This window comes from Cyprinodon tularosa, unplaced genomic scaffold, assembly GCF_016077235.1.
Source record: "Cyprinodon tularosa strain WSP-4 unplaced genomic scaffold, ASM1607723v1 ctg461, whole genome shotgun sequence".
In the NCBI taxonomy this organism is placed as follows: Eukaryota; Metazoa; Chordata; class Actinopteri; order Cyprinodontiformes; family Cyprinodontidae; genus Cyprinodon; species Cyprinodon tularosa.
In genome coordinates this window covers 391,728-416,132 of record NW_024039187.1, presented here as the reverse complement: position 1 = coordinate 416,132, position 24,405 = coordinate 391,728, and the positions used below count along the sequence as shown (strand labels likewise).

Below are 24,405 nucleotides of genomic sequence, written 5' to 3'. Positions count from 1 at the left end.
GTGCTGTACGTTAACACCCACCAGCAGAAACACCCACCTACCCAACTGACAGACGGAATCTCATCCTCCCCTCTCTCATGACAAGGCGCGCACCTCTTGATGACCTAAAAAATAATCTTTAATATCTCTTAAACAAAAGTAGCACAAACAATATTTTTTTCTGCACAAATCTGCACTAACGTTGCACTAACCATTCAGTCTATTTGCAGAGTTTTTTGACGTGGGTGGGGTGTCAGCTTCACGCAGCTGCGCACGAGTCCTATCATGAAAAAAGGTTCATTGTGCGACCTGAGTAACGCGCAGTAACGGGGTGTCTGCAATGGTAACTGCGTTATAGTTACAGTCAAAGTAATTAGTTAGATTACTCGTTACTAAAACAAGGTAGTTTCAACGCCGTTAGTCCCATCACTGCTGGTGAGAAAGGCTGTTTCTGTCCTAGGCTGCACTCTGGACTCAGTGGCTGAGAGGAGGGTGCTGTCCAAGCTTCCATCCATCATGGACACCACCTTCCACCCTCTGCAGACTGGAGAGGAGCTGAGCAGCTCCTTTAGTCAAAGACTTTTACACCCTGTTTGGAAAAAGAAGCACTACTGCAGGTCATTCATCCCTGCTGCAACCAGACTCTACAATGAGACGCTACAACCACAATAACTGCTGCAATGGAGAATGTGCAATTTCAGACACCCCAAGTCTCTCTGAAGTTCTGGGAATCTCCTTTATATAGATAGTTGGATCATTTATCCCGGATTTTAGACAATGCGAGATGGTGTTTTTTTAATGCGAGTGAGAGCGTGCACGCAATACAATAATTTGTGCATCATGTGCGGATTAGAACTACTTCGATTGCGCAGACAACAAGAGAGAGCGGGTGTGGGGAGGAGGTTGGCTGTCCAAAGCGATGCTCTGTTCAATGAGCGTTCCGGGCGACCAGTTGTCAGAGAGCGCGCTGATTGAAAAATAAGCCAATAAATTTCGGTTTACTCTGACAATCACCTAGTTACCACTCAAAGCTGTGCATCCTGTGAAATGGCAGAGGTTGAATCCTCGAGTACAAAACTAAAATATAAGACTAATTTTACAGCAAAATATACTAAAGTATATCCACATCAAGTGAAGGAGAGGAATGCTGAAGAGTGAAGATAAGCATCTTCCTGAAATTAGTTTTTGGAACTTGGGATGCTTGCAATTACTATTTGACACCCTGTGCAATAACCTGTTTCTCTACATTTGACGCCTAGTGCAATAACTATGTATAAATATAAATCTATTAAAATACCCATGTAAACACCCTGTGCAATAACCCTGTATAATGATCCTATTATTAAAAACAAGCCGCCATATATGGATGCACTAAATATACTGTATATATCCCATGCACCTTTTTCTTCCTTTTGCACCTTCTTTGACTCTCCTTTGACTATTTGAGCTGATGGAATGAGTAAATTTGTCCACTGTGAGATCAATAAAGTAAATTAATCAATCAATCATCATCTCATGGGTTCCTCCTCAGTTGATTCTGTCTTCTTCTACACATTAAATAGGCCTACCATGTGGCTGTTCAGTAAACCTGAAAATGTCATATAGATAGCAACTCTAGAAATATGTTTACTGAGAAAAATGATGTCTCTTCAATACCTATTTCACCCACTGTATGTCTCCACGCGGGTAAGAAATCTAAACGCCCTCAATCTAATTCCACAGATAAACATTTCCATATTTTACTTGAAGAAAAACTGCGTTTTCTCACAAGCAGCAGTTGATTAACAGAAAGTTGGACGTGCTTCACAAAGGAGAGGTGTGTTGAACTCTCCAGAGACAGCTCTAAAAACATTCAGGTGTTGGGTAACGGCATCACATGCAGCTGAGGGCTTTGTGTAAACGGCTGCTCTGTGGAAAGTGATCTAAGACGCCCTAATTGCAGGTCGAATGTTGGTGAAAGTGATTTGGTTCCCAGCGTGCGTCTGTGTCTGTCACATCAATATTCTTTCAATCCTTTAATTAAACATCAGCTGTCAGCCCGTCCCCCTCCCACCCCCTCCCCCACCTCAAAACACACACATAGCACCTTCCTGACCCATCCCCTCTTTTTATGACAGCAGATAATCGTCTCTGATTCAGTCACTAGCGGTGAGAAGATTCTAGGGAACCGTAATTAGTGAACAACACCACACCTTACCTCTCTCTTTTTATTAGACAACAATTTTCTTTGCCCTCTTCCTTACTTTGCAGGTAGAGTGCGATGAATGGATGGATGGATGAGAGGCGATCTTCACACAGAGCTCCTGTCAGCTGCGACCTTTGCAGGTTGTGACCGACCAGGGGGAGCAAAGTCATTATCAGTCTTTATCCTTTGTGTGTCAGGAGCCCCGCTGAGAGCAGTATAGCTCTGTCATTTAGGTCACTGCTTCTGAAGCATTTACGGCTTTATTCTTCTGGTCGCAAAACATCAGTTTAGGCTTTCATTTCCAACACTTTCAGATTTATGAACCAAATTCAGTCAATTTTATTATGCAGGTATATTCTAAATATTGAGTGAAACTCATTCAGTCATTAAGAAGCATCTGGAGTTTGTGTCTTTGTTATTTAGTCTGACTGGATCCAGATTAGACTTAGACTTTTTTTTCAGCATTTTATTGTTATTCCACTGTCAGAAGTACAGCTCAACAAAATTAACTCTCATTTCACCCATCTCCTTGGGGAGCAGTAAGCTGCCATTGTGTGGCACCCAGAGAGCAGTGTGGGGTGAAGGGTCTTCAGACATCCCAAGTTCCAAAAACTCATTTCATGGCGGGTTATCCTCCCCACCCCCCCTTAGACAACCGACCGCACCGTGCCCCATACATATTTCATCATTCTTCACTTTAACTATACGTGGACATACTTTAGTATATTGTGCTGTAAACTTAGCATTTATTTTTTTTTTATCACACGAGGAATCAACCTATTAATGGTTCCCTGGCATTAAAAAAACACCACCTAGCATAGACAAAAATCCGGGACAATTTATCCGACTCACAGACATCCGTGACCAGCTATCTACACTATATTGCCAAAAGTATTTGCTCACCTGCCTTGACTCACATATGAGCTTAAGTGACATCCCGTTCCTAATCCATAGGGTTCAATATGACGTCGGTCCACCCTTTGCAGCTAGAACAGCTTCAACTCTTCTGGGAAGGCTGTCCACAAGGTTTAGGAGTGTGTTTATGGGAATTTTTGACCATTCTTCCAGAAGCGCATTTGTGAGGTTGCACACTGATGTTGGACGAGAAGGCCTGGCTCTCAGTCTCCGCTCTAATTCATCCCAAAGGTGTTCTATCGGGTTGAGGTCAGGACTCTGTGCAGGCCAGTCAAGTTCATCCACACCAGACTCTGTCATCCATGTCTTTATGGACCTTGCTTTGTGCACTGGTGCACAGTCATGTTGGAAGAGGAAGGGGCCAGCTCCAAACTGTTCCCACAAAGTTGGGAGCATGGAATTGTCCAAAATGTCTTGGGATGCTGAAGCATTCAGAGTTCCTTTCACTGGAACTAAGGGGCCAAGCCCAGCTCCTGAAAAACAACCCCACACCATAATCCCCCCTCCACCAAACTTTACACTTGGCACAATGCAGTCAGACAAGTACCGTTCTCCTGGCAACCGCCAAACCCAGACCCGTCCATCAGATTGCCAGATGGAGAAGCGCGATTCGTCACTCCAGAGAACGCGTCTCCACTGCTCTAGAGTCCAGTGGCGGCGTGCTTTACACCACCGCATCCGACGCTTTGCATTGCACTTGGTGATGTATGGCTTGGATGCAGCTGCTCGACCATGGAAACCCATTCCATGAAGCTCTCTGCGCACTGTTCTTGAGCTAATCTGAAGGCCACATGAAGTTTGGAGGTCTGTAGTGATTGACTCTGCAGAAAGTTGGCGACCTCTTCGCACTATGCGCGTCAGCATCCGCTGACCCCGCTCCGTCAGTTTACGTGGCCTACCACTTCGTGGCTGAGTTGCTGTCGTTCCCAAACACTTCCATTTTCTTATAATACAGCTGACAGTTGACTGTGGAATATTTAGGAGCGAGGAAATTTCACGACTGGATTTGTTGCACAGGTGGCATCCTATCACAGTTCCACGCTGGAATTCACTGAGCTCCTGAGAGCGACCCATTCTTTCACAAATGTTTGTAAAAACAGTCTGCATGCCTAGGTGCTTGAATTTATACACCTGTGGCCATGGAAGTGATTGGAACACCTGATTCCAATAATTTGGATGGGTGAGCAAATACTTTTGGCAATATAGTGTATATCAGGGTGTCTGGGTCTTTGCTCAGGGACCCAGAGGGGCAGTGGGTTTCAAATCCAACCTCAGGATTCCAAGCTCTATGCCCTAACCACTAGCCCACCACTCCCCATGACAATGCAGAAACACCCCGGTCTGGGAGTCGAACCCGGAATCTTCGTGTTGCAAGGTTGCAGCTCTACCCACTGCACCGAAAGGATTAGCTTGCAACCAAGCTATTATTTTCTTTAGTCTTTTTTTTAAAAGAATTAATTTGTACTCAGAAACCAGGTCGTCTGCGTGTCTCAGTGAACACAGATATGCCCCGCCCCCTTGGCCAATGCTGGGACCCTTTTCCCACCTGGATCCCCGCTCTTTTTGGCCCTCATGTCGCTCCGTTGTCACACAAACTTTCTCCCACTTCCTCACCACCTCGGTGTATCTAGACCACAGCTAGTTCCTGATTGGCCCTCTGGCGTTGTGGCGTGGAATAACATAGCGCAGAACACGCTTCAATATTGGGCATAATCAAAAACATCTGCAACAGACTGCTGCGGGAGGATAAGCAGCCCTTTAATGTGCGGTGTCAGATTAGCAGTCTGGGGTTTAGGGGTCTGACTCAAGGACCCTGAGTGGCAACCTGTGGGGCTTGAACTCAGAACCTCAGAATTTAAAGCTCTACACACTAGTCCACCAACTAGACAAGTTTTATTGTCATTTTGTGTACAAAGAGACAAACGGGACAAAGAACCATTCACTCACACCTAAGGAGAAATTAGAGTAGCCAATTAACCAAACAGTCATGTTTTTGGACTGTGGAAGGAAGCCGGAGTACCAGGAGAGAACCCACACATGCACAGGGAGAACATGCAATCGAACTGAACCAAACCTGTTAAAATCATTTTTACCAAACTGGATGTGGAATGATTGCTGACTGCAGTGTGAACAAATACGGTGGAATGTTAGCTTCCTGTTCCAGATGACGCCTTCAGTTCCTGTTCAGGAACAGAAACTGCAATTGTTCTACAATTCCTTCATGTTTTTCAGACCAGGCAGGTCAGTAATGGCTGGATATCACTGGAAGACTCGCCCCACTCCGTCTGTGGCTGTTCTGAGGATTTGCTGACCTATCCGGGAACCTGGAAACTGTCACTGAACCGGGTATTTGGTGGAATGTGGCCCAGAAACATTGAAAATTCAAACATTTTCTGCATGAGAAAGATGGAGTCATGTTTTCTTAGCACTACTGAAACATGACCCCCGTCCCCCCCACCCCCTGCTTGCTAAGAAGCATCATGCAGAAAAGCAAGTCTGTTCATGTAAGGAGCATCTCAGAGGACCCAGGCATTCTCCCTGGGGGGGTTCCAGGCTGCCTGTCTGCGCTGCTCCTGATAACCTTCCTTACAAAAACACTGGATCCAGTGTCGGCATTAAAGCCAGACTTTTCACTGTTGACAGGTCAGCAAGGTGTATAGAACACGCTGTGTCAGTCTATGCACAGAAAGAGGATGAGTCAGGAGTGTTTTATACTTAAAACATTTATTTTGACATTTGAATATTTTCATTTAAGGTGACAAAGATGGTTAGTGAGCAGGTATCGCAGCAGACCAGCACGCCGCTCTCTGTGGCTTTGTGCACTTCATCATCTCCCAGGATGCTCTCTGCGTGCTGCTGCTCCACCTCCTCCTTGGAGACGCTGAATCTTCCTCCACAGCGGCAGCAGTACGTGTATTCACACTCGTCTGAAACAACACAAGTCTTCAGTGACTGCAGTCCTTATCTGGATCACACAGATTTCCTGAATGACAGGAAATTTAGCCAAAGATCATAAAACGTGGATCGGAATATCTAAAGTCCTACAGTCACCTACACATGGTTTAGACTTTTATAAATATCGTTTTGTCATTATGCATAAACAGAAGCATTAACTGTGCAGTTAACTGAGCTTTTTCCTCTCCACTGTCGCTACAAGCATGCTTAGTGTGAGGGATTGCCTCGATGCAATCAGCTGGTTTTCCTTAGATAGAAAACTTTAAATCAATCTGACTGGATTATCTGGTGAACTGGAAAGTGACCTGAGATGACATGATGTGAATTAGAGCTATAGAAATAAACTGAATTTGCTTTAATGTGGGATTTAAAACAGTTTTGTTTTTTTACTGATTGTCCTTTGACTCAATCAGGCTTTGGTTTCAAAGACCCAAATCTCTGAGCTTTAATGAAAGCTGTTGCCTTTTCTCTAACAAGTTATTGTCTAATTTTAACGCATCCATGAAAGTTTTCTTTCCTTCGCTGCCATGGGTGGAACCATGAGTCTCCGTCTGATGCTGTAGACCATCGGTTACATGAGTCGACATTTTGTTTTTTCAGGGACGGCCTTCAGTAATCCTTGATCCAAATTACAGCTAATTTTTTACAATTTTTTATTAATTTATCTCAAACCAGTCTGCCCATTTCTCTCTGACATAAGCAGCACAAAGCTGCCGTCTCTTCTTCAGACCATAAACCTCAGAGAAGATTTTGTGTAAATATTGAAGCAGACCATGTCGTATTTAAAAGTTGCATACATTTCTTTTCTTCTGTTGTTCTGCACTTTGAACTTCTGTCAGTTCTCTTCATAATAAGAGGAGGATAAGGAGTATTTTCTGAAGCGGACTTGCACACAGACCAAGCAGGTCCATAATAAAACCTGACTTAACCCCTTGAGCCCCGCAGGCCCAATACAGGGCCCATCTGTCACTTGCTCATGTTGATCCAGTTCTAGAAATGGCACAAACTCAGTCACATGGTGTTTCATCCACATGCCTTTCAAAATGGGGCTTTGAAATTTCTAAAACCTCTTTTAAAATTATTTTTTTTTACAAATACTGTTCGTTTTATAGCTGTGTAAACAAATAAAATGAGATTTAAAATTCCACCTGACATGTGAGACTCTGCGGGAGTAATGCAACAGCAGGTATTCATTTTTAGCCCCACCCCCTAATGGCCACCATCATTGGAAACTAGAGGCTCAGACCTTTCTAAGGAGGGGTCAGAGGTCATTGTGCGACCATTTCAGGTGATGTAAGCAGCATGCGTAAGCTGCTCTGTTATTCCTATTTTCTATTCAGTTTGGTGATATTATTGGAAAATTTCATGAACTAACGGCTAAGTGTCGGGAGCAAGGGCTTTGCCTTATGCAGAAGGTCTCCAATAATGGAAATCAGAATAGTTGTCTGACCAGATTCCCTTTCATTAGTGGAAAAATGCATTTGGCTCAATTTGGCCACTTTTGGTAACCTGACAACAGCCAGATGCATGTCTCGCTCCGCCTAGCTCCACTCACATACATCTGGGAACCCGCCATAGGAATTGCCTTTACTGAAGGCTGGGCCTTATCAAAACTCCTTGCATATGATTGGATAAGCCACTTGTCTGTCATCTTTATTGACGTGCTATTTCAACCACTCACACCGAAGCTAACCCGTGACGCTGTGAGAGGAGGAGCCATTTGGTAGATCAAGCTCTTGCCAAATCCGGTCGGGAGAAAGGCGAAAACATCGTTTCCACCAACAAAAGCCTTCAAAGCCGTTCTCTGATGTTCTTTTGATGAAACAATATCAGATAGATTGGACAACACAGAAGAAATAGCAGCATCAATGCTAACGCTTGCTTCCTCAATGCGAGCCGCCATTGTTGTTGGAATCTCACGGTCGCTTCTCCACTCCAGGACACACCCACCCTGCGTCCTGATTGGACAGACCATAAATCGGTTGGGGAAATCACTTTCAATGAGCGGGTTCCCAGATGTATGTGAGTGGAGCTAGGCGGAGCGAGACATGCATCTGGCTGTTGTCTTGTTACACTTTTGGCACCATTGTGCCAAAATCCCATTTCTGCCTTGCACACTGTCAATGCAGAGAGGAATACTCTGATCTTTATATTGGAGAAACCAAACAACCTCTCCACAGACGCATGGCCCAACACAGAAGAGTGCCCTCCTCTGGACAAAACTGGACAAGAATGTTCACATTTTGGACAAAGAAGACAAGTGGTTTGAGAGGGGCGTGAAGGAAGCCGTCTATGTTAAGAAAGAAAAACTAACCTTAAACAGAGGGGGGGGGGGTGGGCTCAGGTTTCAGCTTTAAAAAATCTACAATGCAGCGATAGAGTTGATTTTTTCCCGCTATCATCGCAGCCCCAACCCCTTTACGGGAGAACAGAAGACCTATTCAGCCAGACCAACAATTCCCTTGAATGACCCCCTTTCAGAGACATAGACAGGTATGGGGCATTGCAGGCTAACAAAGAAGCCAAACGACCCCCATTCCAAAGAGGTGGACCCGTTCATCCGTTTCTATTTGCATGTTTTCTAAACAAAAACAAGGCTTTATTGGGCTGCTGTATAAAACCTGGAACTCAACTCTATTTTTGACATTTTGAATTGAAAAAGCTTCCTGAATGGAAGAGAAACATCTTCAAACTTGGAAACAAAGTCCAGAGGATTGATGTTTTTTTTTTTTTTTTTGGAACAGTGATAATTTAAAAACATAGCAAACAGAAGAGATGTTTATATAAATCTGAATATGTGGCTGGATTTTCTTTAAAAAACCTCAAAGTTTGCATTAAAGGTTGATGATTTCAGTTCATTCGTGAAGCAAAGAGTTTATCACAAACCCAAACGCGATGAATCAGGAAAGATGTATTAATAAAAGGTGTTGGTCCTCTAGCTGCTAAACGTGCCATCACCTGAGTCCCAGGTCATGTCCTGCAGGTAGACTGTAGAATCGACTGTCCAGTCTTGTTTCAGTTCCTGTTCTGGAGAAGAAACAGTTTTAAAACCACAGCAGAGAGAATAGATGCAGATGAATCCTTAGAAACACATCAGACTCCAATGGTTAGAAGAACCTCCGTCCTCCAGACTGGTCAAGGAAAACTGGCAGTGGACGATAGGTCTAGCATGAAAATAACCCATACACTAATAAACTAAAAAAAAAAATAGTTAAGAAGCAGCAAAAGAAAGTTTTACTTTTTAAAAGTGAGATTCTGTTAACAGATTATAAAAGCTTTATGCAAACAGCTTCTCCTGCTTTCTGTGGGTAGAAATCCAGATCTCCTGTTCCTAGATACTAAATCAGACAGAGCAGAAGAGGAGGTCCAAGGATGAAGCTACCTGAACATCTATAGGAGACTGAGACGAGGAGACTAAACTGCTTATAATTTATTCTTTATGGTACGCCAGCATTCATAACATGTAGGTGAATCACTGACCCCCAGACATCCACCGTTAGTGTATATTTTTTATATTTCCATTTTTAAAAACAAAGCGGCGTGTTTATGACATCATCCATGCACTGGACTGGAGTCATAACAGGCAATTCCATTTGGAGAGCGAGATCATCTGGGGTAGCAGCAATAGACATCTTCCAGGCATGTGAGGAAAACTAGCAGCAGTTCAGTGGACAGGAAGAATGAATGGTAGCCGGCGTGCGCGGATGATGTCGTACACACTCTGCTTTGTTTTAAAAAAAAATACAAATATAAAAAATATAACTGCTGAAGTCTGGGGGACAGTGATTATCCTACATCTTCTGAATGCTGGCGTACCATAAAGAATAAATTATGAACAGTTTAGTCTCCTCGTCTCAGTATTCAGTTTCACATCCATGTTTTCCGTTTTGTAGTTTTATTGGTTTAATTCCTATTTTGTGGTGTTTTCTGGATATATTTGAGTTTTTAAGTTTTTCTTGCTTGCCCTCTGTTGCCCTCTTGTGTTGGTCTCCGTTTTCTTAGCTCCTTCTAGAATCCTCTGTTCACACCTGTTCCCAATCAGCTCCCATTAATCCAGTCTCCTATATAAACTCTCTGCGCTGGTTCCTCGTCTTTTCCTGACTCTTCATGCATGTTTTCCCCTGATGTCTCCAAGGTTCTCTTTTTATTGTACTTATGTTGGATTTTTGGATTCTGCCTCTGTTGCCTGTGAGTACTCCATTAAAAATAAAAAGAACCTCACCTCTGCATTTGGGTCCTTAAACCCAAATATTTATAATAATATATAATAACCCAATATTTCAAAGTGAAATATCCATATTAAATCAGGCGGCCATATATATCGCCAAATTGATTATTTCCCCACCCATAGCGATGAGGGCTTATAGAGAAAGAGGGCTCCATTTCACTCCTGTAAAATCAGCTGGATTTACCTCCACATGATTGTAATTTGTGTGGAGAAGCACCTGAGGGAGGATCAGAAGTAACAGCATTGTAGCAAAGCAAAGGCTGACAATATTTCAGAATAAGAGTTTTTTATGTAAATGTTTGTTTAAGCAGATATTTGCTTCAAACTGCTTTCATTTGTCCCTGTGGAGTAATATGGAGGTCGAATCTGGACCCTGTAATCCCTTTAGGAATAAGGCTTTGAGTGATATGTGATGAAAGGTGAGGTGTGTGTATAATCTATGGATGGACTGTAGCTGTAAGCGGACGGTGAAGACGACAGATGTTAGCACATTTCTAAACAATTCAGTCGTGAGGAAACAGTGATTATCAAGTTGTTCCGTTTGATAGCGATAAATACTTTGAAGCTCTAATAATTTGTGTTAAATTTGGCGTAGCTTTTAATTAGTGTCACACTAAATGAAGAATAATGGCTGCTAAACTAGTGATAATTTGCTCTTGAATCAATAATGAGGGGCTACCTGGGGGAGAGGTCGTTAGCATGGCTGCGTCTCACCAGGAAGTCGAAGCATCCCTGATTTGAATGTTCCATTATGATACAATAGAAAAGGATTCAATCTTAATTTAATCTGTATTAATGAAGTGTTTGACTCTCTAATCCTCCTCATCATCCAACAAACTTCAGAACAACCTACAGCTTCCTTTCCTAGCTTTAACCTCCTCCTCTGTTTTTATCCTCCTATATGTGACATTTTATTCAGGTCTGAATTTGCCGACCACACACCGAGGAAACGCGCTGACAAATGTATAACAGACTGTTGAGCTAAACATGGCCCCACAGATATAAAAGTAAAGCCAACAAAATGTGAAGGAAGTAGAGCAACGCTGAGCTGCTGCATAAAGGAACCATAAACATTAACCTACAGAGACGACACTAATGCTCCTTTCCCAGAGTCTAATCCTGGGAACAGTGGGCTTTTAGTGACAGTGGGAACAGTGATTTTAACACGATTCCACAAGCGACCCGCGTTAAAATCACCTCGGCTCTGATAGGCATGATGTGGGAACACCAGAGCTGTTGTTCTATCAGATGAGCATACCCCGTCAGACCAGCGTACCTATAGTCAATAAACGTGCAAGATGTCAGATTTGCATTTATCCTTTTAGTTTTGTAGGAAAAATAGACATTAAACTACCTCAACGGGCGTGTATCCCTTTAGTCATGAACAAAAAAAAACTGATGTCAGATCACCACATGCTTAAAAAAAACAAAAATGAAGTAATTAAATAGTTCTTTAGTTCATGACTAAAGGGATATACGCCTGTTGAGGTAGTTTAAAGTGTATTTTTGGCAATTTTGGGATAAACTAAAGGGATTAAAAAAAAGAGTGTTGACTATGGGTATGCTTATCTGACAGATCACCGGGTCGACCCCCTAAATTACGGATACCATTGAACGCAAAGTACGGACGTCAACACATCGCGCCAGTCGCTTCTGACCTAACAAGCAGAATGAGCTCCGTTTCCATTGGATAAACATGGAGAGAGGGATTCAGACAGATAATAGAGAGAAACAATAAAGCACACTGACTACGCCCTGGCGTTCTTACATGTCGCCCTCCATTGTTTACTTCCCTGATTTCTGTCACACTGATGACATAATCAATGCTAACCCAGCGTGATGTTGTCATCAGACACGCAGCGGTGGGGGGACAGAGGCCACGCAGCTGCCAGCGAGGGGTTAAACCAGCTTTCTTAGCCAACCGGAAGGGAGCCAGATGCTGATTGTTAGCGCGTCGATCCAGGTTTGAAAAACACGCGTTAACCTGCTATTTTCAGCGAGAAAAAGGGTTGGCCCGTTCTGGGCTGAGGTGGAGGTGTGGCTAATAAAATCTGAAGTAACAATAGTTGTGAAATGTGAACGGAGCAAAGCTCACCCCTCCTCTTCATGTCATAATGTCTTCTAGAGGTCTGGTCACTGAGAATCTTCCAGGCTGCGTCCACTTCTAGAAACTTCTTGACACCAGACTCTGATGAACTTCCACCTCCGAGACGGTCTGGATGGTACTAGACACACAGACAAAGGTTTATGTTTCAATCCATATTGAGGGATTACATACACATACATTCATTTTTTTACTGGATTTCTGCCTATCCCAGTCCTTCACCCGAACCATTACCAGTATACCAGTGTCGTGGGAAAAAAATATTCAACTATTCACCCTAGTTGAATAAACGGAGATCGATGAATTTCACTCAGTCGGCACATTTACTCATATCTTTGCAAAGAGAGAACAGTCATCATGAAGCCCTTATGGCACAGCATTCAGCTCTGTTCTGCATGAACAGCGTTCGTTCCTCCTCACTTACAACAATAGAGAGTAGTCAGAGTCAAAACAAATGACAGACACTTTGATTAAACAGTAACATGTTATGAATAAACTTTGAGACAGAATCTGGTTTGTTATGGGAAGAAGCTATGTCTGGTCTACAAACACCATCCTGCAGGGAATGGTGTGGCCTTCAAGGTAAGTGAAGACTTTTATAGTGAGTAAATAGGAAATATTAATATATAATAGAAGAGAAATGTAAATTTTCCGACAACAACCAGTCACCTCTAACTGACTCCCTAACATTAAAAAATGTCAGTCCACCACATTGGAAGGTTAACTAATTTACCAAAAATTGTCTAAAATAGGTACCATAAACACACAGAAACATGTCTCACTGCCTTTCTGTTCATTTCTACTCCCTAATTGTGACTCAGCCTAAAGTTCATACCTCACACTAACCTCCACAGCCCTAAACATGACCCTTGACACTAAAACATCAATTCAATTCTATTCAGTTTATTTCTATAGCTCTAATTAACAACACATGTCATCTCAGGTCACTTTCCAGCTCACCAGATCATCCAGTCAGATTGATTCAAAGTTTTCTATCTAAGAAAAACCAGCTGATTGCATCGACTCATTGACCGTTTCTCAATCTGTGTACTTGTGCGTCCTTGTGTACTCGTGAAACCTCATCAACCTCAGCTCTAGCACTGTTCCAATTTACAAGAACAGCAGACAGAGAACAGACAAAGTCCCCGGATGTTGTTCTGGCCCCTCCCTCTTTACCCAGCATGCATCAGAGCAGACCTGTCCGTTCTTCAGACTGACAGCTGTCCCAGCATGCACTGCGGCAGCAGCAGCTTCCAGGTTGGCGCTCCCAGAGCTCAGAGTATTAAGTCAAAAGTTCTCTTTTCTGTTGCGTTGTTGTTCAATAAAAGTACGTTTTATGATCATTTGAGGCGAGAACATTAAACTTTAAGCTTCACTTACTGATTTAGTGCGCAATTAAACAAAAAAAAAATCAGAAGTTGAAAGGACCGTGACAACCAGCGCACCTCTGAAGCTAACTGCAACCAACGTTAGCCCGTCTGCAGCGGCCAGGGCTAACGTTAGCCCGTCTGCAGCGGCCAGGGCTAACGTTAGACCGTCTGCAGCGGCCAGGGCTAACGTTAGACCGTCTGCAGCGGCCAGGGCTAACGTTAGACCGTCTGCAGCGGCCAGGGCTAACGTTAGACCGTCTGCAGCGGCCAGGGCTAACGTTAGACCGTCTGCAGCGGCCAGGGCTAACGTTAGACCGTCTGCAGCGGCCAGGGCTAACGTTAGACCGTCTGCAGCGGCCAGGGCTAACGTTATCTTGTCTGCAGCAGCCAGGGCTAACGTTAGCCCGTCTGCAGCGGCCCCCACTAAATGAAAAAAGTAATATTATAATCTAGGGCAGGGGTGGGCAATTCCAGTTCCTGGGGGCCGGTATCCTGCAACTTTTAGATCCATCCTTTGTCCAACACACCTGAATAAAACGGCTGAGTTACCTCCTCAGTATGCAGTCAGTTCCTCCAGAGTCATCTTAATCACATAATTATCTGATTCAGGTGTGTTGAACCTAAGGCACATCTAAAAGGTACAGGATACAGGCCCTCAGGAACTGGAATTGCCCACCCCTGATCTAGGGTCTATTAATAACAGGAGGTGAAATGCAGCTCCAGACTAGCTTTGAATGTGATGTCATCAGTGCGCTTCTGTTCCAGTTGACCCAGATTTTTCCTGCGTTCTCCTGTTCTCCCAGAGTCCAGCTCTGTTTCCATGTATGGTTAATACAACTATTCTTTATTTTTGTACATTAATCATGTTTTTGATAAAAATCATTTGGCTAAAATGCCATCAGAACGCTGATAATATTAAGTGTGTCTCAGCCCCCCCTTCAGTGTCCACCATATTGGATCAGTCCATTTGCTGCACATGTTCAGAAAGGTCCAAACAGACAGCAGCAAACCATTTGAAAACAAACCATGCAAAGAGCAGTGTTGCCAACTTAGCGCTTTAGTCGCTATATTTAGCCACTTTTCAGACCCCTCTAGCACTTTGATTTCTAAAAAGCTCCTAGCGCCAAATCTAGAGACTTTTTTCTGCTACTGGAGACTTTGGAGACAACATCTAAAAGCAGCGAACTCTGCTCTCCAGAGCGAGTAGATTGGTAACCCCGCCTCCTGCTCTCCTCTATCTTGTCTGCTGTCATGATTCATGCAGCTATTATTTCATCCAAATGAAAAATGGAGAACAGATAAGCAGATCATGGCTTGTCTACAGTGAAAAGAAGGACTGGGTTATTTACTTTGGCCTTTTTGGAAACACAGGAAGGAGCAATCAGCTAAGTGAGCTTAGTGCTTGGAAAAAATCTTTCATTCCTTTAGAGACAGCATGAAAAGTCAGCTGAGTACAAAACATAGAGAGGAAAACAAGAAGAAAAGGGACAAGAAGAGAGGGACAAAACCTAGAACAGATAATGGATGTCTATTCAAGTAACATTTCTCTATCTGTAGAATGGGTCTGTTTTATGTGTTGTCTTCTCCATTCAGAGGGCCCCCTGCATGTCTTTGCCTAGGGTCCCAAATTTCCTAAATCCGCCCCTACCCTCGGGGAGCAGTATGGGGTTAAGGCAGTGGCGGCCGGCCCATAGGGGGCGCTGGGGCACCGCCCTCCCTGATAAGAAGAGAAACGTAAAATATATTTTTAGAAATTAACTCAAATGTCCGTTTTACTCTCTAGAGTGTTTACCTATAAGCAAAACAAATTATATAAACTACATTTCCCTATCTACTGTCATTAATTTGTGGATTTCCACAGACAGACTCCTACCGTCTCTGTTCTGGGGGCGCTGATCAGACAGCCCCACATTTGCAGAGAATCTGTCAATCATGTACTATTGCTAGGTGAATTTAATGGCCAATCAGCGTCTCAGAACTTTATGGTCTTGGGGCTCTGAAAATACTGCGCTTTAACAGGCTTCTGAACCCAAGCGCAGGTGCAGACAATTAGAGGGAAGATGGCGAATGTAACGAACGAGATGCAGCTTCCACCAAATTCGGTGAGATCCTTATTTATCTACCCGTTTGCCAGAAGAACATCCCTGTTGTATGATATGAACATTTCATTTCATGGTTATTGTGACTGTGACGAATCCACCTCGTCGCTTAAAACAACCTCTCTAACTTTGCGCGCCACACACACATTCCTGTTATACTGTGTTTGTGAGGACCAATACACTCGCGCAGAGCCCAGTAGCTCCATGAACTTAAAACACACAAGCTGTTCCTGGTTACCTGCTGGCATATTGAGGGTGCACACTTAATATTTCAGTGGGGGGGGGGTGTATGCTATGGGGACTTGTCATCTTCAGTCTGGCGGCGTCTTTGCTGGGTTCAAACCCAGTTTGGTGTAATTGAATAAGTCAATGAATCTGTGTAAAAGAATTAAGTTGTAAAAATTATTTGTTTCTGTACATCAATTGTTTGTGGAGGTAATATATGGACAAAACTGATTCATGTGAAGAAATCAGAAATAAGAGAGCCTGATGTGAGGGGCTTAAACTATTTAATGAGGGCTGTGGGAAGAAAAGCAGCAATTTTTGTTTTCTGTTTCTTTGTTACATTGCTGGTAACTGGAGGGAGGCTGAGGCCCAGAGGATCTTGTACATGTTTACTTTCTTTTGCACCCTGTTTTGAGTTTTTGAGCACAATAAATCACCAACACCGGTAACCCGATTGAGCCTGGATTCTTGGAGGCCAAAGAACCCCGTCACAGTGACCCAAATCATCACTGTTACTGTTATTATATAGTAAATTAAATCATTACTGTTAAATTGTATTTATTGTCCAATTGTTTATTTGAATTCTTATTCCGGATTAGTTGGAGACATACACTAGGCTATATCAGCCCCACCAAAAATATTTCTCTTATCTTACTCAGGGTACTTGCAAGCTTTTTAGATCAGGCATCCCCAACCTCTGTCCTCGAGGCCCGCTGTCCTGCAGGTTTTAGAGGTTTCCTTGCTTCAGCACAGCTGATTTTAATTGAAAGCTGATTAACAGGCTTTAGTTCTACTGCAATCATCATAATCAGCTGTGCTAAAGCAGGGAAACCTCTAAAACCTGCAGGACAGCGGGCCTCGAGGACAGAGGTTGGGGATGCCCGTTTTAGAGGACTGCTCTAAAACGGCACCACTAGGGGTTCCCTCTCAGCAGCAGGTTCAGACCACCTTAGGTGGAGAGGGTCTTTAAAACATTTGCGAAAATCTTCAATTAAAGCTTTAAAGAAGATTTTTTTTTACGAATTTAAACAGGGTGAAAATTTAACTTTTCCACTTGAGGAGTTTTGACAGATAAAAAAGTATTTTATGTTCAATTAAATATTTTAATATATTTTTACAATATTGGTAATTCCTGCTTTAAGTGAGTTGCTCTGTCAGCTAAAGGCACCTTTCAGCGTCTCTATACTCCAGTAAACGATAAATCGATTAGTAAATCAGTTGATCTGATAAATTGTTTCAGCTCTAATTGGATTTAGTGCGGAACAATTTTGCCAAAAAGCTAAATTGTGGTTATTTTTAACCAATGTTAGGATTTTACCTTGCATTTCCTTTTCGCCAACTCCATGTTTTTAGCTGTTTCACACCAGAGTTTCAGTTTTTTAAAGCTTGCTTGTCCAAAGTCCATTGTTGCAGTTTTACTGTAATGCATGCATGGATCGGTGCGCTAGCTGCGACTCCCTCTACCTTTCTGTGTGGCGACACATCCACTTTAAGAGTGTTACTGCCCCCTAGAGGGCAGAAATGTCATGTCTTATTCCAGTTAAATGCAGGGTGATTAAAATTGAGCCCTAATAGGATCCAGCATTTATTAGGCTTTTACTGAATTCTAACAGATTTTTCGGTCCTGCGAGGAGCCGACAGAACATGAGAGCAGCCAGGATCCAGCAACTCTGGGTAAAGGAAGCTCTTATTATCCACTGCTCTCCAACAATGCATCTCATTTTCTTGTCAGGATTCAAGACATGTGCCAAAATACTGGCAGAATGTTATTAACTCCCCGTTTTCTAAAAAAAAAAAAAAAAAAGATCAAATATGTTATTTTTGATGAAATTTACAGTTAATAGAGTAACATTGAAAAAATAGCTCCTTCCTTGCGAACTATGGAGACGATGAAAATGGAAAGGAGGAAGTCTGTTTCTGCTGAAATCATTTTAGAAAACATTAGTGGACAAACAGCCGTATGAAGGAGTGAAAATCACTGAATCCATCATCTGCACACGGAGGGAGGACATTAAACAGGGTTTATAAAGAAATGACTTACTCTAATTTCATTTTTTTTTTAATGCTATTAGAAATAGTTTTAATGCCATCAACAAGTACCCATGACACACTCTCTCTCTCCCTCTCTCTTTGTATATGTTGATTGTTAGCCTGAAATCCCATAAAAATTAATGAAAAAAATCCAAAAAAATTAATGAATTGTAATTATTTGTAATGATCCACGGAAACCGCGCTTTGCTTTGAGCAGCCGGTCTGGAGCGCAGCGGGGCGGAGCGCTGACGGAGTACGTGGGATTTCGGGGTTAGCATGACATGTTGGTCATGTTGCTGTTAGCATAAACTAAACATGTTGCACAATGCTTGCACACTGTTGCACTTTTATCCACAACTTTCTTTCCGCCGTCATCGTAGGTCACTCTAAATGCAAAGTGCTCCCATACAGCAGACCTATAAAGTGCTGCTGGCGCGTCTTCAAACTCCGGTTCTTTCCCACTCACCATTCCGACATAATTCTCCACAACAACTGATTTTTCCCTGCTACACCCGGCTAAGCTGCTTCGCTTCTTCTTCTTGTTTACTACTGGTGGTTGGCTTTGGTCGCAATACCGCCACCTTCTGCTCTGGAGTGTAAACGCTTCGCCTATGAGAAAAAGGAGCAGCGCATGAACCGAACGAAACACACGCGAACCGAACCGAGACAGTCAAACTGAACAATTCTGACGGTTTTCATAAACCGTTCCATCCCTAATATGTATGTATATATATATATATATATATATATATATATATATATATATATATATATATATATATATATATAAGCCACTTTTGTTGAAATTTGCATTTTCCCATTCTCTAGCTTTTTCTCCGCCTCGAGCTTCTTTTTTGAACGGCTTTACGATAAACCGGAAGCAGTTCTGCACAAATATATCGCGACATAATATATCAGATGAAATTGTTTTTATAAACTTTTTTCTTTTTCTTCCTAAATAAAGCATTTTAAATACCACGATAATCACATTTAATGCATTTTAATGCCAATTAAGCCCTCAAGTTTAAAAATAATAATTTAATAACTTGCTCCCTAACCCCCAGATTCCACTTCCTCAACCCTTCTCACATACGGTCTGCGGAGTGCTTGCCTGTCATGTTAACCAATGAGAGCTGTTCCACATCCACTCCTATTCCTCTGAACGTCATCGTCAAAATACGGACTCATTTTTCAGCTCCGCTCCGGTCCGGCCAGGTCAAGATCAGCAATTGCAATCGCACCAAACAGATAGGTAACTAGAAATTAGAGCATAATTCTTATATTCCCAAAAACTAAGACCGTTTAACTAAATCTCAATCAAAAAATTCTCTAAATCCAGTCAAAATTTCCAAGAACGCATCTGAAAACTTCGAAACAAAGTTTCTAATCTCAGGCCTGGATGAAGCGATGCTGAGTTTGGAAGCAGAGAACAAACAGAGTTCATCCAAACCATGGATGATCCTAGTTATCAATGTTACAGAAATCCACAACAAAAAGAAAATATTTGGGCAGAAACTGAACTTCTGCTGGATGCTGATGGGATTTTATTAATATGCAAATTAAAGCAGTTTATTAATATGCACATTAAGCATTTATTACTGCTTGTTTTGCTCCTACGGTTTAATAATAATAATTATATCTATGCTCTCCTGGAGCCGCGAGGAGTTTGGAGCAGAGCAGGACGGGAGGAACAGCGGAGGCTATAGGCTTTGCGCCGGCGGTCTGGAGCGGAGCGGGTAGACATAGGATGTGGGATTGGTTAAAGGGAGAGAGGGAATTTCCCCATCCTTTTCTTCACTTTTTACAGAAAAGAGGAGCATGGTGACTCTGGAGGAGCTGCAGAGATGCACAGCTCAGACCTGGCCTTCATGGAGCAGCAAGAGGCCAAAGAAAGTCACCACTGAGAGAAAGCCTGTCAGCTCCTTCTGCAGTTTTACACAAACCATTTAGGAAGACATGTGGAAGGAGGTCAGATGGAACCAAACTGATCCATTAGCTGCAGGAAACAAAGAAATAAAACTGCAAAGCAAAGGCTACGTTCACACCGCAGCCTGAAGTGACCCAAATCCCATTTATTCTTTGGCCCATATGCGACCTGGATCTGATCTTTTCATGGCAGTCTAAACAACACAGATCCGATTCTTTCCTATGCGACCCAGAACACTTGGCTCTGTGGTCCTGAATCCGATACAAATCTGATCGTTTTAGATCTTTTCAGCAGGGTTGCATTCATCCCACCTGAACACCATTAATACTCAAAGGTCACTATTCTGCGTCTGGCTACACAGAAGGGGCAAGAAAAACAACAACCATGGCGGTGAGGATGCAGAGAGCAGTATTTAGGTTTAACCATCTTGAAAAGATTGAGTTTTTAAGGTTGGCAAAGATCGCTAGATACATCCGTAAACACGGCGCACAATATATGCACAAAATGTGCATATATTTGGAAATGTGAACAGCAACGCAAAAAAAAATCAGATTTCATTAAAAAAAAGGGAATTAAGCATTAAGGCCTGCAGTGTGAAGGTAGCCATAGTGGTGGCATCATCATGCTGTGTGGATGATTTTCTTCAGTGGAGACAGGAAACACCAGGAGGGCTGATGGGAAGAACTAAATCCATCCAAGATAAACCTCTAGGATTATATCAGGAAACAGATAAACCTGAAGACGAACAACGAGCGCTAACAGACAACCAGAGACGCATGGATGGGTCCAGATCACAATCCATCTGAATGTAAGAAGAAATTGCTGAGAACAGAAGCTCTCCATCCAGTTCTCAAATGAGGTGGTTTAAAAATGACACTGGGAGAAACAAATGCATGCCACACTTTTCAGAAGATTATTGTGAATCAGACTGAAATCCACAGCTCTTATTCCTTCACTGCTTTTCTAAATGTCTTTACATCTATACTACATTCACATCTGATCTACCATATGAGTTTTTTAAGTAAGTAGATGTAAGTAGAAGCGAGCACTTCTCCAAACAAAGACTACAGCAAAGTCCTGCAACAACAGACTCTGAACAGGCAAGCTTTCAAGGTCATGAAAACATTTAATAATCACAATTTTGATTTTTTGGCTCTAGTAGACCTCCCCGGTCTACTAGAGCAGAACCAGACATGGAGAAGCAGCTTTTAGTTTTCTGCTCCAATAAACTTCTAAAAACAGAAAAGTTCTGAAACTCTCAGTTTATGGATTTTCAGGTTCTCCACTTTTTTCTATATCTTTATTCAACAATCTTATTTTAACACTCTTTTCCCTTTTATTCTAAATATTTTAATATAAATTCCAATATTTTGTGTAGCCTCTGTGTAACTGCAGTTTATTTTCTCCTTCATGTTCAGAACTTTGATTTTTTTTTTGGCCACTGAACTGTTCAATTCTATTCAGTTTATTTCTATAGCTTCAATTCACATCATGTCATCTCAGGTCACTTTCCAGTTCACCAGATCATCCAGTCAGATTGATTCCAAATTTTCTATCTAAGGAAAACCAGCTGATTGCATCGACTCATTGACTCTTCAGCAATCCCTCACACTAAGCATGCTTGTAGCGACAGTGGAGAGGAAAAACTCCCTTTGAACAGGAAGAAACCTCCAGCAGAACCAGGCTCAGTGTGAGCGGCCGTCTGCTGAGGCCGACTGGGGTTCAAGGAGACAGAAACAGACATAGAAAAAGAAGCATAGATACAAAAGGCAACTGTCAACCAGCTCCACAGGCGGCCCCGTCCAGGAAACACACAGCCAGGCAGACGAGCTCCGAGCCAGCTCCCATGCCAGAGGATGAAGAGAGCACATCCAGTTAGTCACACTCAGAGAAACAGGCCAAGCTCCAGCATCTATAAAAAAAAGGTGTTGATGGCAGCAGCACAGCTGATATTTCTCTCCAGGATGGAGTCACAGCCAAACAGGAACAGACCAGATGAAGCTACTATGAGAAAAAGCAGAGAGAGCAGAACGTTAGAGATTGAACTAACAGATTCTGCAGAGTGGGAGAATAGAGATAGAATGAAGCAGAATGATGAAAAAGGGTCCCAATGTCCTCCAGCAGTCTAAGCCTATAGCAGCATAACTACACTCACCGGCCACTTTATTAGGTACCCCATGCTAGTAACGGGTTGGACCCCCTTTTGCCTTCAGAACTGCCTCAATTCTTGGTGGCATAGATTCAACAAGGTGCTGGAAGCATTCCTCAGGGAGTTTGGTCCATATTGACATGATGGCATCACACAGTTGCCGCAGATTTGTCTGCTGCACATCCATGATGCGAATCTCCCGTTCCATCACATCCCAAAGATGCTCTATTGGATTGAGGTCTGGTGACTGTGGAGGCCATTTGAGTACAGTGAACTCATTGTCATGTTCAAGAAACCAGTCTGAGATGATTCCAGCTTTATGACATGGCGCTGAAAGTAGCCATCAGAAGTTGGGTACATTGTGGTCATAAAGGGATGGACATGGTCAGTAACAATACTCAGGTAGGCTGTGGCGTTGCAACGATGCTCAATTGGTACCAAGGGGCCCAAAGAGTGCCAAGAAAATATTCCCCACACCATGACACCACCACCACCAGCCTGAACCGTTGATACAAGGCAGGATGGATCCATGCTTTAATGTTGTAGACGCCAAATTCTGACCCTACCATCCGAATGTCGCAGCAGAAATCGAGACTCATCAGACCAGACAACGTTTTTCCAATCTTCTATTGTCCAATTTTGATGAGCTTGTGCAAATTTTAGCCTCAGTTTCCTGTTCTTAGCTGAAAGGAGTGGCACCCGGTGTGGTCTTCTGCTGCTGTAGCCCATCTGCCTCAAAGTTCGACGTACTGTGCGTTCAGAGATGCTCTTCTGCCCACCTTGGTTGTAACGGGTGGTTATTTGAGTCACTGTTGCCTTTCTATCAGCTCGAACCAGTCTGGCCATTCTCCTCTGACCTCTGGCATCAACAAGGCATTTCCGCCCACAGAACTGCCGCTCACTGGATGTTTTTTCTTTTTCGGACCATTCTCTGTAAACCCTAGAGATAGTTGTGCGTGAAAATCCCAGTAGATCAGCAGTTTCTGAAATACTCAGACCAGCCCTTCTGGCACCAACAATCATGCCACGTTCAAAGTCACTCAAATCACCTTTCTTCCCCATACTGATGCTCGGTTTGAACTGCAGGAGATTGTCTTGACCATGTCTACATGCCTAAATGCCCTGAGTTGCCGCCATGTGATTGGCTGCTTAGAAATTAAGTGTTAACGAGCAGTTGGACAGGTGTACCTAATAAAGTGGCCGGTGAGTGTATAGAGATAGCTCAGGATAACCTGAGCCACTCTAACTATAAGCTTTATCAAAAAGGAAAGTTTTAAGCTGTTCTATATAAGTTCTAGATAAATCAGATCTTGGATGAGGTCTGAGCTGCTTCAGGATGAAAACAAGAAAAGCTCTGAATTAAAGAAGCTTCAATGAGTTTTTCTCCCTCTGCTGAAAACCACTGATGGAGCAGGAGGAGCAGGACCAGGAGGAGCAGGACCAGGAGGAGCCTCACCTTGAGAACCAGCTGTTGGTAGCGGAGTCTGAGCTGCTGCAGGGAGTCAGAGGGTCTGGCACCGAGGACGGCATAAAGGTCCTTCTGATCCGGATCAGACATTTAGAGCAAAGAGACCGCGGAGGAACCGAACAGTCCAGAACCGGAACCAGAACCACCGGAAGCGGCTCTGTAAAGTCTGTGGATGAGAAGCTACCTCCGCTAACTGGTTGCTTTCTGTTAATCTAACTATTAAATATTCGCTCCTCTTGTAAAGCTAACCTGACTGCAGAAATAAAAACACGCCGAGAAACAACCAGCAGTAAGGCGGCATGTTGTGCGTCACCGTTAGATGGTCCGTGAAACCGAAGCCGAACTTTATGGTTCCGCTGAAAGAATGGAGAAAAAAAAAAAGGTTCCGGTCAGTTAAATTCAAGTCTTTTAGGAAGGTAGTCCTTGATGAGAGGGTAGTCGGAGAAGGCGCATGCGCTCGGAAGGTTGGTGGGTCGTCCTGTCGGTTGGGCCACGGAAGGACAGAGAGAGGAGGATTGCATGTGGATGGTCGTTTGGTGCATGGCGCGTGTTTTGAAGCTGCTTATGGAGAAATGTCTTGGGCCGTGAGTAGTGAGGAAACAGGAAGCGATTCTTGTGGGATGGAAGAGGGAAATAGTGACAATGAAGGTTGGAAGATAGCAACATCAAAAAATGAGAAAAAGCGGAAAAAACAGAGATCAGTTCAAGGGGAATCTAGTTCAGAACAATCCAGTGATGATCATTCCATACATTCCACAGCACAACAAAAT

The 24,405-nt window shown here is 43.0% G+C and overlaps 1 protein-coding gene across 1 annotated transcript; it reads right to left on the bottom strand.

Moving 5' to 3' along the window:
• Positions 1–5,784: 5,784 nt before the first annotated feature.
• Positions 5,785–23,971, bottom strand: dnajc24 (DnaJ (Hsp40) homolog, subfamily C, member 24). Its single transcript, XM_038301115.1, has 4 exons — positions 23,624–23,971; positions 12,358–12,487; positions 8,993–9,061; positions 5,785–6,006 (listed from the first exon to the last, which is right to left on the bottom strand). The coding sequence occupies exons 1-4, from the start codon at positions 23,723–23,725 to the stop codon at positions 5,804–5,806; spliced, it is 504 nt and encodes a 167-aa protein (XP_038157043.1). The 5' UTR covers positions 23,726–23,971; the 3' UTR covers positions 5,785–5,803.
• Positions 23,972–24,405: the final 434 nt, after the last annotated feature.

Bases quoted from the DNA above. Each gene is read 5' to 3' on its own strand.
- dnajc24 (XM_038301115.1), bottom strand. From the start codon at position 23,725: ATGTCTGATCCGGATCAGAAGGACCTTTATGCCGTCCTCGGTGCCAGA. The intron at 12,488-23,623 runs GTGAGGCTCCTC...CTGTGTGTCTAG, and splicing joins ACCAACAGCTGGTTCTCAAG to TACCATCCAGACCGTCTCGG. The intron at 9,062-12,357 runs GTGAGCTTTGCT...TTTCTTCTCCAG, and splicing joins TTATGACATGAAGAGGAGGG to AACAGGAACTGAAACAAGAC.